This window comes from Pteronotus mesoamericanus, unplaced genomic scaffold, assembly GCF_021234165.1.
Source record: "Pteronotus mesoamericanus isolate MK-2021 breed Mesoamerican mustached bat unplaced genomic scaffold, CSHL_Meso_final contig_20, whole genome shotgun sequence".
Taxonomy (NCBI): Eukaryota; Metazoa; Chordata; class Mammalia; order Chiroptera; family Mormoopidae; genus Pteronotus; species Pteronotus mesoamericanus.
Window position 1 is genome coordinate 70,919,360 of NW_026555085.1, and position 17,355 is coordinate 70,936,714.

General features: G+C 38.4%; 2 protein-coding genes across 4 annotated transcripts in view; both read right to left on the bottom strand.

Annotated features, from left to right (window-relative positions):
* The window catches only part of MCM9 (minichromosome maintenance 9 homologous recombination repair factor), a 69,460-nt gene extending 52,379 nt beyond the window's left edge, over nt 1-17,081 (bottom strand). The window contains exons 1-6 of one of the 3 annotated variants that reach the window (XM_054569879.1): nt 16,968-17,081; nt 14,468-14,786; nt 12,660-12,976; nt 11,093-11,174; nt 4,907-5,107; nt 1,233-1,358 (exon numbers count right to left, since the gene is read on the bottom strand). In XM_054569879.1, coding sequence (XP_054425854.1) covers nt 1,233-1,358; nt 4,907-5,107; nt 11,093-11,174; nt 12,660-12,976; nt 14,468-14,771 — 1,030 coding nt within the window. In that variant the 5' untranslated portion in view covers nt 14,772-14,786; nt 16,968-17,081. Of the gene's footprint in view, nt 1-1,232; nt 1,359-4,898; nt 5,108-11,092; nt 11,175-12,659; nt 12,977-14,467; nt 14,787-16,566; nt 16,596-16,967 lie in introns of those variants that run through there. The other 2 variants (XM_054569881.1, XM_054569882.1) reach the window with 2 other exon arrangements.
* Nucleotides 7,685-7,906, bottom strand: LOC129067737 (small nuclear ribonucleoprotein G-like). Its single transcript, XM_054569884.1, is given in 1 exon segment — nt 7,685-7,906. A coding segment is annotated over 1 exon segment (195 nt). The 5' UTR covers nt 7,880-7,906.
* Nucleotides 17,082-17,355: the final 274 nt, after the last annotated feature.

The following is a 17,355-nucleotide window of genomic DNA, read 5'->3' on the forward strand; positions in this document are numbered from 1 at the left end:
ACTTAAGGCCACTTGAGGAAAGATTTAACTAGAATATCTTTAGAAAATTTAACTGTCATAAATAACAACCTTAAGTGATTTTTTAATGCAACATTTAAAAATAATTATTTTAATAGATTTTGTGCCATTTCTAGATGTTCAGGCCGTTGTTTAACATTTTTTAAAAATTTATAAATTTTCTGATTTTTTTAATTTAAGTACTTTTTTAAAACACAAGACCTCATAAGTGCTTTATAACTATCACATCATTTATGACCAACAGTTAAGTGAAAACCTTTTCATTTTATGAAAATTTTAGTTTAATGAAATACCTATCTTAAAGTACTTCTATTTTTCAAATGTAACACGAATGAACATGATTATACAATGGCTTGTATAAATCAAATTTCTTTAGTAATATTTGAGTATTTTCTAAATGTATTAATAGGAAATGTCTAATTAGGTGCAGCATTAGGCAGAGTGCCTCGCAAACAGTAGGTGATCAAAACATACCATACACATAAACCTAATGATACTATTCTATACTGTACTGCATGGTTTTAGAGTACCTAGTAACAGTATGATTGACAAGAATGTCCTTGTATTTTTTTGGTTTAGTCTTTGGTTATTATGGCTCTCATATGGCCAATATGGAGATCATAATAAACCTTTATGCCAGATTCAGGTCATTTAAGGGCGTTAGCTGCATAAGAGCGTTTTGCCATTTGGACATAATACTTAGAGTAATCTTTGCTTCAGTGCATGACCTACAGCAGCACCACATGGCAGATGGCATATTTGCAACCCACCAGCAGAAGGGACTCAGCAGGCAGGTGACTGAGAGCAGCAGTCTGAGAGAAACGCACTGAGAGTCACACATGGAGACACTGACTTGGAGCCATTAAAAAGCACTATTTCTAATCTTTTCCTCTTGAAGAGAGATTGAGGATCCAATGAAAAACATAGTAATAGAAATGTAAAGATTTTATTTTGTGGCATCCTGAGAGGTTAGAACAAAACTATATATACTCACTGAAAAACTTAGGATTTCTTTGTCTTTGGAATCCTAGAAAGTAGCTCCTGATATATAGATGCTGGGCTAAGTATTATAAGACAACCAGACAACTGTCAGCTTTAAAAGCTTACATTTGGAAAACAAAGCTCAACAAGCAATTTTTATTTAGTGAAGAAAAATTCTAGCTTTTCTCCTTATACGTGTTCATGTTTCTCAGACATTTTAAACAGGCACTAACCTCTGACTCGTGTTCCTGTAGCGTCAGTCCTTTGAATCCCACCAGCCAGTACCATGGCCACAGCAAGCTTTACCAGGTACAACCCAAAAACTTGAGGGCATAAACTGGCCAATATTTCATTCCTTCCTACGAAAGGCAGAAAGATGAGAAGTTATCAACAGTTTTCAAGAAATCATGACTGAAAATTTCCTTCCTACCCTACCTTCCCGTAACACTCCACCGTCTAAAATGATCAAAAGGACCTTTTCCAAATGACTAAAAGGAGTGAATAACTTAGTTCTCCTTATTAATGCCATGAGATGAAAAGTCTGCTTTATTCCTGGTACTACCTGCTTAAGTTCCTATAAATCTATCACACTTTAGAGGAGACAGAAAAGAGCCTCCTTTTTCTCCTTCATCATGCTAACACTATCCCTTAAAAAATAATACTGGCTGCATTTTCTATGCAGTAATTTCAGTAAAATTACTCCATCGTATAAGTAAAAAGAAAATGTTTGATCTTCGAACAGTGCGTTGGATTGTGGGAGCCAGTAACCTTTAAATACAGATACTTGGAGCTTCTCCAGAGGTGTAAGAGAAATGTAAAATCAGCCCTGGCTGGTGTGGCTCAGTGGACTGAGTGCCGGCCTGTGAATCAAAGGGTCGGCTGGTTCTATTCCCAGTCTAGGGCATATGTTTGGGTTGCAGGCCAGGTCCCCCTGGTAGGGGACATGTTGGAGGCAACGGCACACTGATGTTTCTCTTCCTCTCTCCCTCCTTTCCCCTCTCTAAAAATAAATAAAATCTTTTTTTTTTAAAAACACAGTAAAATCAATCCATCCTTGTGAGACAGTTTAGCACATGTTCTGAGCAGTTTTGTAAATTCCATTTTATTAAGAATAAGTTACTAGGGTATTGGGATATTAAAATGATTACAAACTTCAACTCTAAGCAATCCAAGCTGTAGGTATTGGATTATTCTTCGGATCATGTGCTTTAAATAGGAAAATATCAATGTTTCAGTCTGAGACTGCCTATCCCAACCAAGAATAAAGTCGGTGTTTTCTCTGGTTACCAGCCTAATCAAACAACAGAAGAACTTACGAGATTCTAACAGGCCTTTTCCCAGCCTGTCTTAACTTATACAGAATTCACTAGTGTGATGGTACTGTGTCTGCGTTCATGTTACCAGAAGTTAATGTGACCATGCTGGTAACTAATTTGCATTATTTCAGGACTTTCATACTCATGTCAGTTTGTACTCATGTTTAGCAACAGCTGTTTGAGGAGGAAAATAATCGTATAAGTACTCCGTTAGCTGATGATTCCAGTTCTAGAAGCTTTCCTGCCAAAGAAACTATCAAAGAAAGGGAAAGGGCCTTCCTCCAGAGTTTATGGCCCAATACACAAAGGCTGCCTTTTGTTATGAATCAAAATTGACTCAGTGGCCATTAGCTATGGTGATATGACCTGGACTGGCAGAAGTGATGAAAAAAGGCAACATTTCATTAAAAAGGGGACCAAAAAGAATTAGTAAATCCTGGAAGGAAGTTCATTAACTCATTAACTCCTGTGGTAGAAAAGCCCAAAGGAGAAAAGACGAAGTCCTGGGATCTAAGAAGATGAGAAGACCTGGTAGCAGGTCGGTAAATTCTGACCATAACCTGGAGGTTATGCAGACAAGTAAAGAAGGAATAGCCCCCAGAAGCAAGTGGCTATTAGAAGACATCCAGGCCAAAAGTAAGCCAAGGAGCCAGTTTTGTTGAGTAAAGACGGATTCAGCGTCTCTTGTGTCAGACACAAGACCTGGATTCCAATCCCAGTGATATTCCTTATTAGCTGCCTGACCTTGATCAAGTTTCTTAACCTCTCTGCCTCCATTTCCTTATCTGTAAAATGAAGATAATGGTATCACATAGAATTATTGAGGATCAAAGGAATTAATAAGTGTACAGCTCAAAGAACAAACAACACCTGACACATAGCAGGAGCTACTTAACTGTTAACTATTATATTACCCATATTACTTGTGCTTACTTCTGAACTTAAGATTTCCTTACCCTATAGTCAACACGAAGGATATAGTATGAAGGCAGGTTTGAGGTACCAGAGAAATGCAAAGAGGAAGGACCATTCCCCTAATTTGTTGTCTAAAGTTGAAAAACTTGATTCCTTGGACTGTGACAATAGAAGCTCCCATGGCTATATCATGTAAGAAAATGTGTTAGAATGGATACTAGCCCCTATCCTGCCGCACCTCCCAAATTTCTGGTCCTAGACCACGTGAACTGTGTGGCTATGGCCCTCAGCTATCCTGAAGAAGAGAACTTCTTAGATCTAAGATAACTGAGTCTCTCCAGAGCTTGCTGACGGCCCAACCGACACCAACCCTTATGTTTGGGTTTCTATTCAGTATCTAAGCACCAGGGTCATGGGATCCCTGAGGTCACTGTAGGTCAGAATAAAGCCTTTAGGCTCCTCCTAGTCAATGCCCACAGTATCAGGTCTTAATGAAGCAGGTCAGTCTCCCGGAGCTGAGCAGTCGAGTAATCCCCTGGCTTTACACTAGCAAAATGAAGATACCCTGTCAGATACAGCTCCTCACCTTCATCCATTCTACCCATCTCTCTCTCTCTCTCTCTCACACACACACACACACACACACACACACTTTATTCTTTTCAACTTAGGCACTTTATTTACACATATGTATTATATCCCTACAAAAAGAATCTCAGGATTTTCCCTCCTGTGTGGGAAATTTCCCTCATTTTATTTCTTCATGGCCCATGACATCCGCTGAGGTTGCCAGCACAGTGAAACCACACCGACAGGACGGAAGCAGGTTGTTCTGTCATTCTTCTAGATCTCTGAGTTGCACATCAAATCTGCGGCTGATGACCCCACACCTGCTTTTACCCACCAGTGAGTTTCACAACCATTTTTCCAGCTCTGTGATCATCAATAAACCCAAATTGGCCACTGTGACCATGCTTCATCATCACAGTTAAAAACTGGACAATGCTGGAGTACAGCCTCATAAGAACTTGGCACTTGCCTGTTTTTGGCATTGTTGATGCTCTTGAGAGCATCATGCAGACATTTGTGTGCACCATTATGATGGAACAGAAAGATGGTGGAAAGAACTTAGTGGAAAGAGCTGTTGTGGCACAAAAATTTTTGCTGTGAAGACAAAGCTTATTTTTTGCATCTCTCCATCTCTTATCATCTCTTTTTAAATTATTTCCTATTTTTAAATCCAGCTAAAATAGTGTGAAGGTGTCCATATAATTTAAAGGATATCTGAAAAGAAAGAATGGTTTTAACTTTAATAGGATGAGCTGTCACAATAGGATGAGTTTTGCCTATTTAAGGAGGAACTGCATGTTTAATTGGTAAAGAAGGTAGAAAATTCTGAAACTATTTTGGCAGTATAAGATGTTAAAATATTTAGAAGCAAAAGAAAAATCTCTTGGAATTTGGCCTTAATTTTCCAGATCTCTAGGCAGAAAGGGCTAAGCCAGAAAAGGGCTTCGGGGAGACTGTGGCTAGAGGCACTGCCTGGTGCTACTATCCCATGAACTTAGTCACAGAATTATGGAGAATGTAAAGCTGCCCCTCAACCACAGACAACATGTTTCACTACTGAATGAAAAGCTATTAATAATTATAAGCTTATGCCCTTAATCACAAACCTGCAAAGGGATCGCTCTTGTAATGTTCCCAAAAATCTTCAAATTCCTTTCGGACCTCTTCATCCAGGATGATCCCTGCAGACTGCTCATTATTTACTTGGATATAATTGGCTTTCAGGACTATCTCCACTTCACAGCGCACATCTCGCTGAAAGGGCTTCCACCGTTGCATTACAACCCCATAAACAGTGAGGTCATCCCCTGGAAAAAAGCACCAAGTGAGTCCAGCAATAGCATCCTGCATGCCAGGCACAGGCTCGCATGACGAAGGACCAGAACTAAGACATAAACCACCTCCTGACTAGGGTGTAGAGTGTTGTACACTCATCTGACACTCATTCAGAAAACAATTCTGGTGCAAAAAAACACCAGATTCCTAATTTTTTTTTAAAAACAGGTACTTGTATCTGTATAGCTAAAAGCTTAAGTCAGTATTTTATTTTTCTTAATCTGTCGCATTATAATTACACCAAATTATTACCCTTCATTGGGAAATAGTTTACTGGATGATTTGTCATTATTATATTGGATGAAATTTTCATCCTCTCAAAACCTCTAGCCATATATTTCTCATTTAAAGAGATGAGAATGGCAGCCAGAAGGTTAAACTATAATCGGTTTGCTGTCCAGAAAGAATATTGTGATGACTGATACTAGTTTTAGTTTTTATATATAATTTTTACTTAACACATTTGCTAACAATTAATTCACTGCCTTTTCATAATGAACAAAAATAAAATATGAATGAACCACAAAATAAATGAATGAATGAATACCTGTTCTACATTAAAGCAACTTTAAATAGACTATGAGAGCCCAGGACACAACCCTGCATATTCCTTCATGGTTGGTTCCCTGCTGGACAAAATACTAAACATTTACAAATTTTCCTAGGAGGCCTTGGGTAGTTTACAGGCACCTCTTCCTAACACTGACATATGTGCTTATTATTATGTATAATTCAATGCATCAATAACAAGTCTTTATAAATGCTAGGCATTTAATATTTTGGTACTGGAAAAAAAGCTTCCCCACCAAAAGATAATCCTAATCCCAAAAGATTTCAATCTTATCGAACACAGGATGTTGGACATATCCCAAACCCAATCCTGGTATTTATGTCTTCCACAACAATATTGTCTCTGAACTTTATTTCCAAGACTGTATAAAATATATATTTGCTGATACAAAATGCTTATACCCTCTAAATTTCAACGTGCGATGTATAATCCAAAAAGCTTTTGATTTTCTGAAGTGTTCCACAAAATGCTAAATGCATGGAACTGATGGTAGCAATTCACAGAATAAAAAGCCTATTTCTAGCCAAACACAACTTGATAGTAACAAATAAATTAAACAGGTGTTTTACATATTTTCAAGATCCTTCCTAAGCTACTGCCTGGATCATTTTCAAACCCAATCAAGAATAGTGGCCATTTACTATAGTGTCTGCCCAAATTTTTTTAGATAAAAATTACCAGGGCAGCCCTGGCCAAGTAGCTTAGTTGGAACGTTCTCCCGATGCACCAAGTTTGTGAGTTCAATCCCCAGTCAGGACACATAGGAAGCAAGCAATGAGTATATAAATACATGGAACAACAAATCTCTCTCTCTCAAATCAATAAATAAAAAAATTTTGGAAAAAAAAGAGAAAATGACTGGGGCAACTTTATATGAGCACTTGGAACAGTCCTCTACTATGGTGACTTTAATGGGTTATATTTAGGTTCTTTCTAAAATGAGGAACTAGACTTTTGGATGCAGCACATACTGGTAAAAATCTGACTTCAACAAGCAGTGGGAGAATGTGGAAATTGTAGAGTACTGAAGAATGGCCAAGACCACTAACTCATCAGTTCTGGATTCAGATCCCAGCTCCACCACTCACTTGGCTATGTGACCTTGGGCAAGTTACCTAACTTTGCTGAGCCTATGTCTTAACCTACAAAATGGGGATAACTATATTTGTATCACAGGACTATAGTGAGAATTAAGTCAAATAATGTTTGTAAATTATGTAATACAGTATCTAGAAATATTAGTGCTCAATAAATAGTAGCTGTTATTACACTAAATCTACCTTACACTTGTAGTCAATTAACATCTTTAAAAAGCTTTTAATATATACATGTTTTCGATGGCAGATTCATATGATCATCAGAACAATTATGAGGTATATATGATAGCCCAAAGCAATAAGATACTCATTTTAGTTTTCTATAGTAAAAATTATAAACAATGTTATTTTTAGAAAACTACATTTCTTACTGCCATACAATCTAGTCTCTCTGAGCCGCTCTTGTCTTCTGGAGCACATTGCCCACGGCAGCCATCCCCACTCAGACCCATCTCTGACCTGCTGCTGTGACAGTTAGCAGCACACAACCTCCAACTTTATTACTCTGCATGTCAGTCTGGGGTTCCTAACCAGACTGTAAATTCCATAAGGACAAAGATTTATTGTCTTTTGATTCTCACAGAAGTTTGTAGATATGAATGAAAAAAATGTTGACAGACTGCTTCCATACATTCTTATTAGTGACATTTGAAAGAAAAATACCGTAAGTTTTTTCAGTGCAGAAAGAGTTCAGTTAAATGAATTGCATGAAAACACCTTATTTTCTATCAAACAATATTTTCCTTTTTTTCCAATACAAAAGTTTATTTAACAAAAGTTCAATGTGAAAATGCACAAGATGCAATTTTTATATTGCAGTGAAACAGATGTGGAGCGGATACATGGAAGCAGTTGACTTCTCTGGTGAACACAGCCATTCTTTATACTCTTTCTGAGGCTTCTAACATGATGATACTATTTCCTCATATTACCACCATTCAAGTATTCTTCTGTCGCCCACTACTTGCCATCTCTGCACATGCAACTATCACAAGATTCATAAAGGGGTCAAATCCCCACAATATTCCTTGGACATGTCTGCCACCATTTAATGTAAATGATAACTTCTTGTCCATAAATTTGTTTAGCTTGGGAGGGTGAGCTTTGCTATCAAACAATATTTTCATATTCAGGCTAAGCTCATACAAGAACTGCTTTGCTGATCCACATATTATAGATGTGAGTTAAAACCTAGAGTCTAATATGAACAAGGTATTTTGACACAGGTTGTCCATTTAGTAGGAACCCATGATCAAAGCTGTCATTTCCTTAGTGTACTGTTTGGATAAGTATAATCTGTTAATGTATTTGACACAAATTTCAAACTATGAGTTGGTGATTCTTGGTTCAATGTGGTGAGTCTTTTGATAAAAAATTATTTTAACTCTAGATACTGAACTTTTATTTCCATAGTGTTGCCTCATCGTTTTAATGTTAGCTCAGTAAATACTTCATAAATGAGGCATCTGGAGAAGTCTACGGTTAAGAAAAGGGAAATGATGGAACTTGGTGAAATGAAGCATTCTGATCCGTCCAGTAGGGGAGAACTGGGATGTGGAATAAGAGCTAAGATGTAGCTATTACTGCCTAGCATACTGTACTGTTTGTTTTTTATAGAGATGAAGGGTGTTTTAGAGAAATGGGAAATATTTAAAGCTGGGAATACTGAGGTAAATTAAGAGGCAACTGCTGATATTCAGCTAAGGTTTAGTAACCATTTCCATTTTTTGACCCACCTTCAATTTAACTTAAATGTTAAAAAAAGAAGTGGAGCCCTGACTAGTGTGGCTTAGTTGGTTGGGCCTGGCCCACTAAGTGAAAGGTCGTGGTTTGATTCTGGGTCAGAGCACATGCCTAAGTTGTGGGCTCGGTCCCCGTTGGGTCACATACACAAAAGGCAATTAATCAATAATTCTCTCTCACATCGATGTTTCTTTCTGTTACTCTCCCTCCCTTCCCCTCTCTCTAAAAAAATAAAACAAATAAAATCTTTAAAAAAAGGAAGCGGATATCGTCAGGCAGTTTAAAACTGATTTTTTTGAGAGACAAGGGACTGAGAGCTGGAGGAGGGTGGAAGGAGAGAGAGGGAAACATCTATTTGTTGTTCCACTTATTTATGTATTCATTGGTTGATTCTTGTATGTGCCCTGACCAGAGATCAAACCAGCGACCTTGGCATATGAGGATGATGCTCTAATCAACTAAGCTACATGGCCAAGGCTCATTAGGTAGTTTTTAAGTTTATTTGGAATTTGAGTAAGAAAGAGAAAGGATAAGTTCTCATATCCTCCTCATAGACAAAGGTCCAGTTGGACAAGGCCTGGGCATGTGTGTGGGGAATAGAAGTCGGTGGCTTTAAGGGAACAGGTTCCCATCCTGCTTCTCTTGGACTGGAAACAGCAGTCTTAGAGAAGCTTATGAAAGATTTATAGCTCTGAGGACAACTTTGCTTGGGATTGAAAGTCTAAAAATTGAAAAGACTACCAAGCTCTATACTAGAGTCTTCTGTTAGTATGGAAAGATGACAGTGAAGGAGAAGAATGGATGAGGATACCTGTGCTGACATATGGAAAACATCAAGTACTTTGGTTATAAAAAGTTTTTGATTAAAACCTTAAGAGAACCCTAGCCAATGTGGCTCTGTTGGTTGGAGTATCATCCCATAAACTGAAAGGTTTAACCCCCAGTGAGGGCATACACCTAGGTTGCAGGTTCAATCCCCCTGCTTGGGGCATGTATAGGAGGCAACCGATGGACGGGTCTCTCTCTCATCTCTGTTTCTCTCCCCCCACCCCACTTCTCCTCTCTCTAAAAGCAATGGAAAATTGTCCTTATGTGAGGATGAATGGATAAATAAATAAATAAATAAATAAATAAAAGTTTAAAATGATCACTGTGAGGTCTGCTCCTGTGATTTTAACCTTTCGCTGACCAGTGCCCTATAAACTTTATAGCCCTACCCTCCACCAACAGCTGAAGTCCCCTTTATTCCCTCATTCTCTTTTTGCATTTTAAACACAAGCTATCACCAATGCATCCATTAAGGAAAAAAAACCACCAAATTTTACTAACAATATCTTGTAAGATACTGCAGAAGAGAGAATAGTATTAAACCCCTTGGGTGACACTGGTAATTTACAAAACCTAATATTGTAGTTTTTAAAATAAAACCTTTCCCTACCATTTTCTTTATAAAAACAATACCTTAAAAATTCAGTGTAGAACACTTCCATCCTACAGGTGTGGACTAAGATTAATCCTTGTCCTTCTACAAATACTTTTTAAGTTTGATTCTTCCCAAGCTCCCAATGAGGAGAGTAAGAGGGGACAAGGTCACTTAAGAGGGGCAAAAGAGAGCTTGGGACATGTTTGTTTGGCCTAAAGGTCAAAGTATAACCAACAATGACATCAGAACAACCAAGCTTCTGGAGCACCAAGGCTCCCAAAGTCTTTAATTTGCCTGGAACATTGTAGATCATCCGATCATGAGGCCTAAATAGTTAACAAGATGCTGTACATCCTCTGCTTAAACTCACCATCATCCAAGGCCCATGCTGGACACCCCTGATTAGTGGATACTGAACAAAAATCTGCCTTCCTGCACCTCCAGCCCACTGAAACCCAACAGCATCTTCTGTAATTCCAATTCCATTTCCATATGTCCATCTTCCAACAAATGCAAGTTGAAGATCATGTCCTTCCTGAGGCTTCTCCATGCTAAACACCCACAGCTCTTTCAGTATGATTAAAATTCCCTCCCAATTCAGGCAACTGGCTAGTGGAACTACTGAGGACCCTCAGAGGACAGAAGTCAAAATCTCTGTGACTCCTATTGTAGTATCACCAGCGCAGAACACAGAGAAACAATCCTTTCCTTTAGACACCATTAAGGCTGCAGTAGCATTTGACAGTCACATTCTCTGATGTATCTTATATAACTGCCCACTAAAACCTACATTTTTAAAAGTTGCTGTTCTTAAGCTATGGTACACTGAAGGGAGTCGTGGGCTCGAAGTTGGTAGATCTGGGTTCACGTTCCAGTTCTGTCACTTAACTTTTCACATGCCCTTAGGCAAGTCAGGTTCTTCGTCTATAAAACAAACAGCTGGACTAGAAAGCTAAGCTCCAACCCAGGTTCTTTGCTGCTATCACATGCCACCTCCATGTCAATCTCTGCTCTCAAGGTAAGCAATCAGGTCTCCACACTCACTCTTGGGAAAATAAAAAGCGGCTTTTCCATATCAGTATATTAAGACCTCTTGTATAAGTTAACAAAAGTTAATTCTTACCAGATTTGCAAGTGTCTACTAAGTCATCTTCTAGGATAACCTTCATAGATCGTGGAATACTTCCAACAGACAGCCGTTGAACCTAGCAAAGAAAACAAAGTAGATACTAAATATGCTTAAATACATGCTAAGTATTCTGAACCTCGCGATTCTTGAAATTACCATTTTTATTTCTCTGGTATTGTCATACAATGTAATTATGATGGGGATTTATGGAATATTCTTGTGAACTGTGCATACTATCATTTTAGGAATTCATTAAATCTGGAGTAAAATAAAAACACCAATATCTGGAAAAACATCTCCAAATATAATTTATCTTATGGACGGTCAAAATAAACACATGCTCCAATTACTAAACATCATAACAAAGTTGCTTATCTAGAATAAAGCAGCAGCTCTTTCCCGATTTCTAGTCATAAGACCTGGGACAAATCACTCAGTTCCTTTAATTATTCCTTAGAAACAGAACCCTGGTTTTATTCTATGTAAACAAGTGCCCAGCAAAAAGACTATATCTCCACACTTCCTTGTATCTAGGTGCGGTCATATGACTAAGTTCTGGCCAATAAAGTGTAAGTATATATGTTGTAGGATACTACTTAAATGCAAACGTTGGTGAGATGGCAGGTGCTTCTCCCTATCTCTTTGTTTCTGTTCTCTGATTAGGATACAGCTGTGATGGAGTTGTAGCCACCATTTTGAACTATTGACAACCAGGTGAATGGTGTAGAAGAAGAGAAGGAGTCAGTCCTTGACACTGAATAAACCTTTGTGTTTCAGTGGCAAGTAAAAAAAAATCAGGTCCACTTTCATGTATTAAAGAGTTTGGCATAGTAAATAAAAATTTGGCCTAAATCTCAAATCCCACCTGCTCCAATGTTTAGTAACCAGTGGAACCATTTATTTTTCTCCTATCCCTTAGATAAGTACAGCTAGTTTGAACTTCTTAAATATTCACTTAATTTTAACATAATTATTAATTTATTCCACAATCCTCTTCCAATGCAAGACATTTACATAAAAAGATGTTTACATCATGGTCTCTAAAGAACATATTGTTATACATACCAGTTTCACATTTGATCTTCTACAAAGTGGTAACACAAGTTTCATTTGTAATCCATTATGTGTTCCCTAGTCCTAGTAATTTGCCCATAAATTGCTGAGAGTTTTGAAGAAAATCCTACAAAACTAACTACAAAAATAATACTTAAAATAAATATGATACATGCTACCATTGTTCTTACATGGACTTACCTATGACTAATGATATGAAAAATCATCATTGTATTTCAATTATAAGAAATGTAATGACCAACATTCAAAAATCCCATCCACTCCTAAAAATCATTAATAGTTCATTTATAGACCCACCAGGACCATCGAGCTTAACTTCATGATGAAATTTCAGCTCTCTTGGGAATCTGCTTAGCCGTACAAATTTTAACAGGATTATCCCTAGCTACAATTACAGCTACTGCATTCAATTCCGTAACACACAACTGCCATGACGTTAACTATGACACTTGTTCAAATTTGTCATTTTTCTCATTTGATCATTTACCTGTTCCTGAATTTTGATTTCCTGATAATCTCTACACCTGGTTGGAGATGAAGACAAGTCTGAGAGGCAAGTGAATTTGGAAGAATTACAGTTCTCTAAGCTGGGACATGAGGATGGCCGGCAGAAGGTATAATACTGCTCTAAGTCAGCCTTGACTGTAAAAACATGCTTGCATTTGTTACACATGTATTCCCTTTCAAACTCCAGGATCTTCACCAAACTTGTTCGAATCACAGTCCCAGTGACAGATAAAAAGTGACCCACATCCTTGGTTTTAGGGATGTGCTCCCTCACCAGCTCAGGACAAACAGGCAAACCTAGTGAAGGAAAAAAAAAAACAAAACTGCATTAACCTCGGCACTTGACTCCATGAAATATCCTTTTCTCATATTTCCTGAGGAAGAAAGTATAATTTCAGGGGGAAAAAAACCCCAACAACTTTGTGTTTTACTTAAAAAAAAAAATATCAGATGAAATCAATTAAGATAGGAAAAATTACTTCAAATAACAATTCTCAGTGGACTAGTTTTAAAAGTACATACTGGATGATATAATAAACAAGACTAAAAAAAGGATTTGTTCCTTTTTTATACAGTATATAATTATAAGCGTATTCAACAAAGAATATACTTCCACCAACTACACATATAAATCAATTTATGACTCTTTGAGTAAACCACAAAACTGAGTGATAAAGAGATGGTGGCATAATGACCAAAAAGTACCACAGTGCTAAAAGGCTATATTGCTTTTTAAGTTAGGCTCAGGATTCGTTAATATGTAAGTCTAACAGTCCTTCCAACCCTTGAATTACCGAGAGCTTTACCCACAGTATCACTTTATCCTTAAAAACCTATGGTTTTCACTATTAGCAAAAAGGCAACCTGATAGGTAAAAAATGCTAAAGAATTTTTTTACGTGAAAATGCCTTCTTTCTCATGTTTCGCTCTAATATATATTTGGAGTAGAGCAGCTCTGGTTGTGATAGTCAGAGGCTGCGTCCTAACAGGTTTATCAAGGTAGCATTTGTTATACTGGTTCATGTCCCATGGTCCACTGTCGGGCCTCAGAATTTAGTAGCTCTGAAACCTGGTAAGTGTGCACACAGAAGAAGTATCTGTCAGACTTGTCAAGTTCAAGAGAAATAACTAGACATGATTATACTTTAAGCTTGTATAGTCAGCACATTTTCTCCCTGTTGATATATCCACTCTGAAAGCCAAACAATAATAATCAGAATTGAGAAACACGGAATTTTTTTTAAAAAGAAAATTAATTAGATGAATTGAATGACTAAGGCACCAAGTTACATTATTCCAGTGTTACAGGTTATGAGTCCACAAACAGACTTGAATTTTCTGTTGTTTGCTGAGACTCTCCATGTACTGTATACTATACAAACAAGGTGGGCACTGCCAATATTTGTCACTATGACTTCTTTTTCTATGCTTCCAAGGCTGACTTGCCTACTTTATACTGAAAATATTCTTTATTCATATTAACTTAGATTGCATCGCATTTTGCCAATAAGGGAGCCATACCTTGGCTTAGGATAATTTTTGTGTATCTCTGCTTTATTCTGTGTTGACTTTACAATTTAACTCTCAGAAAACAAATATTTCCAAATTCCTGGGGAATGCTTCATTAGGACCCCCAGGGGCTGACAAGTGTTATATCAACTACACAATGAATATATTTTTAAGTATAAGTAACAATTATTTCTTAGTGTTCTACACTCAATATTTGTTATGGTTTCTTAAAAATATTCCTAAAGAATAACATGGCAATAAAATTCTTAAATGATTCACCTGATATCCTGGTATGAAGATTCTGCTTCATGGAGGCACCCTCAGGCTGGGAAAGGGACTCGAGAATTGTCAAGGCTGATCTTCTCAGTGAACTATCAAAAACAGTTAGTACTTCATTGGGGAATGCATTGAAATATTCCCCAATTTCCATGTTGGTCTCAAAAAGGGTCATGGCATTAATCACAACTGGGTAATGAGCATCTTCATCTCTTTCCTTCAGGATTAAAAGAATATCGTTCTTATGGTATTCCGAAACATAAGACTCAAACACTTGACCGACTAGTGCAATCTGATCACTATTCATCTTGAATGTAGGTAACTAAAGAAAAAAGAAAGAACTGTTTTATACCTTTGCTATACACACGTTAACAAAACATAATTGTGTGGCTGTAAATCATCCTGACTTTAGGACACACTATAATCTCAAACTACTACCTGAATTTAAATTTTAATTAGATCTGTTACTTAGTAAGTGTATTATTTTTTAAGTGGTTAAAGAATTATGTTGGTATTGATTATGAAATCCAAAATGGTCCAATGTCTTTCCAGTTCTTTTCCCAAAACTTCCTCCTCATTAACCATGTGTTATGTAAAAAGATCTTTACCTTTTCTTTAACTAATTGCCATACACACATTTGATCTCAAGTATAAAATCTTAAATGCCAGTCTTTTGGCTAAAGTTACTCCTAATAGGGTTTTTTTGTAATCGTCCTGCTTCTCGGTTTTATTCGTATAAAGAACATCTCTCTTTCCCTCTGTCTCTTTAATTAGACACACACACACTGGGCGTGTATATTCTGCTACATAAATGGAACATATACTACAATTCAAACTGATAGCCAGTTATGACTTGAATAGTTATCAGATTAGTTTTAGAAACTTATATTTGGAGATGAATTTACTTCCTATTTTCTCTTCCTGACCCAGGAAAACTACTAACTTTAGTAAAAATATCTGTCAAGAGTGTAAAAGAACTAGATAACTAAACTGAGGAAAGAAAAATTGGTCTTTAAATGCTGACTACAGATTGAAAATAAGTACAGCATATTTTTACTTTATCTATTCCTCTGGAAATATTTTTTTAAAAATTTGTATCTACAGATTAAAAGAGCCTACCCCATTCCATTTTCATATATACATGCAGTTATTTACCATGTACCAGTCATTATGCTTTGAAATGAAAGCACAGTAAAAGGGTCTCTGCCTCCTCAGAGAACTAAAGGACAGATCAATATTATAGCACTCTAACAGTGGTAAAAACGCAATATGAATATGAGCAAAAAGGAGGGGATTAAATGTAAATGGGGTGACAATCCCAAATAAACTGTCCCAAGTGGATCATTGAAGAAATCTTTATTTGGTTTGGAAACAGAGAACTGGAGGGCAAATGTACTTTAATTTGACTGACTTCATTCAACAGTGATTGTACTAGGCTCTATAAAAAGAAAAATGATTTAAGAATCCTGACAACTAAAGGATGCCAGTGTGAGATTAACAGATGAGTATATGTATATCTAAGAGAATAAGTGGAAGTAAATTATAGCCACTACACTGATAAGTAGTTTGTTGTGGTTAGGTAATATAAACTCAGCAAGTTTATATTACCTAGTTCTGCTAAGGCAGAAAAAGGAAGGAACTAATCACACAATATTACCATGATGTGGCCTTTGCTTTAAAAAACAAAAAAAAACAAAACCCAAAAAAACCTGTACTCCCGAGGGCCTACAAGAGAATCTCTAAGATTCTATAAATGCAGATTAAATTTGGAACCACAAATTTAGTAATTTAAAGGACAGCTCCATACAGGGCAGAAAGGGGGCAGCCAAAGAATTCATGGTTCGAATTCAGGTCAGAGTAAATTTCGCCTAATCTTTTTAAACAGAGCACCTTCTTTAAAAATAGCGTTCATTTTTCAATATCTGTGCAAAACTGATCAACTGTTTCTAAGCAGTTTGCTAACGCTATACACGTGCCCGCCCAGATACACACCGGAGGCACTGTTTTACAACTTTAAAGATCCTTTTCTGTTTCTTAATAAATATTTGAGGTTAAAATACAATCACGTTATATTACTTCATCCTCCAAAGTGAAGTACCAACCAGCAAGTGACGACTGCTCGCTGGTTCCCTGGGGAATCACCGCTCGTCCAGTCGCCTCTCCGCACCTGCCGGAGCCACGCCCCCTCGCCTGGGCGCGACGCGTCTTAGGACCCGCCCCATCCATGCCCTCCCCGTCCCCGCTGCCTGCGGTCCGCGGGGCAACTGTAGTCCAACCGGCTCGGAGGGCTGCCTTCCACACTTTTGTCTCTGGATGCAGCCCCTGACCTACAACACGTGGGCAGGTCTCTGACACTCCTCGGTCTCGGCTTCCGGGCAGCTCTGTCACCGGACCAGTCCCCGAGTTGAATAGTTTGTGAACTAACCAAATGCAGGCGACAGTTGGGACGAACTGCGGGAGAAAAAATAAATAACGGTGAAAAAAGGCAGCGGCTGTCACTTACCGTCGAATACAGTGTCAGAAGTCACCGGGGTGCGCTGCCCTCGAGGCGGTGAGGCTCGAAGAACTCGCCTGGTGGCGGGGTCGCGCCGCGGGCCCAGGGACCCGAGGAGGCCGGGGGAGGCGGGGCAAGGTGCGCACGCGGGATCGCTCGAGGCGCCGTCGGCCGCGGGAGCGCGCGGGCTCCGGCGGGCCCGCCTCGCATCAATGCTAAATGGGCGCTACGCGAGCGGCTCGGACCCGCCCGCGCTCCCGACGAACGCCAGGCCGCGCACCGCTCAACTTCTTTGCTCAGGTGGCTCTTCCGGGTGGGGAAGCGGGAGGGCGCGCGTCCCGCCTGGCGCCTCGGGACGCGAGAGGGCGGGACCTGGCGGCTAGGGAGTGGGGAGGAG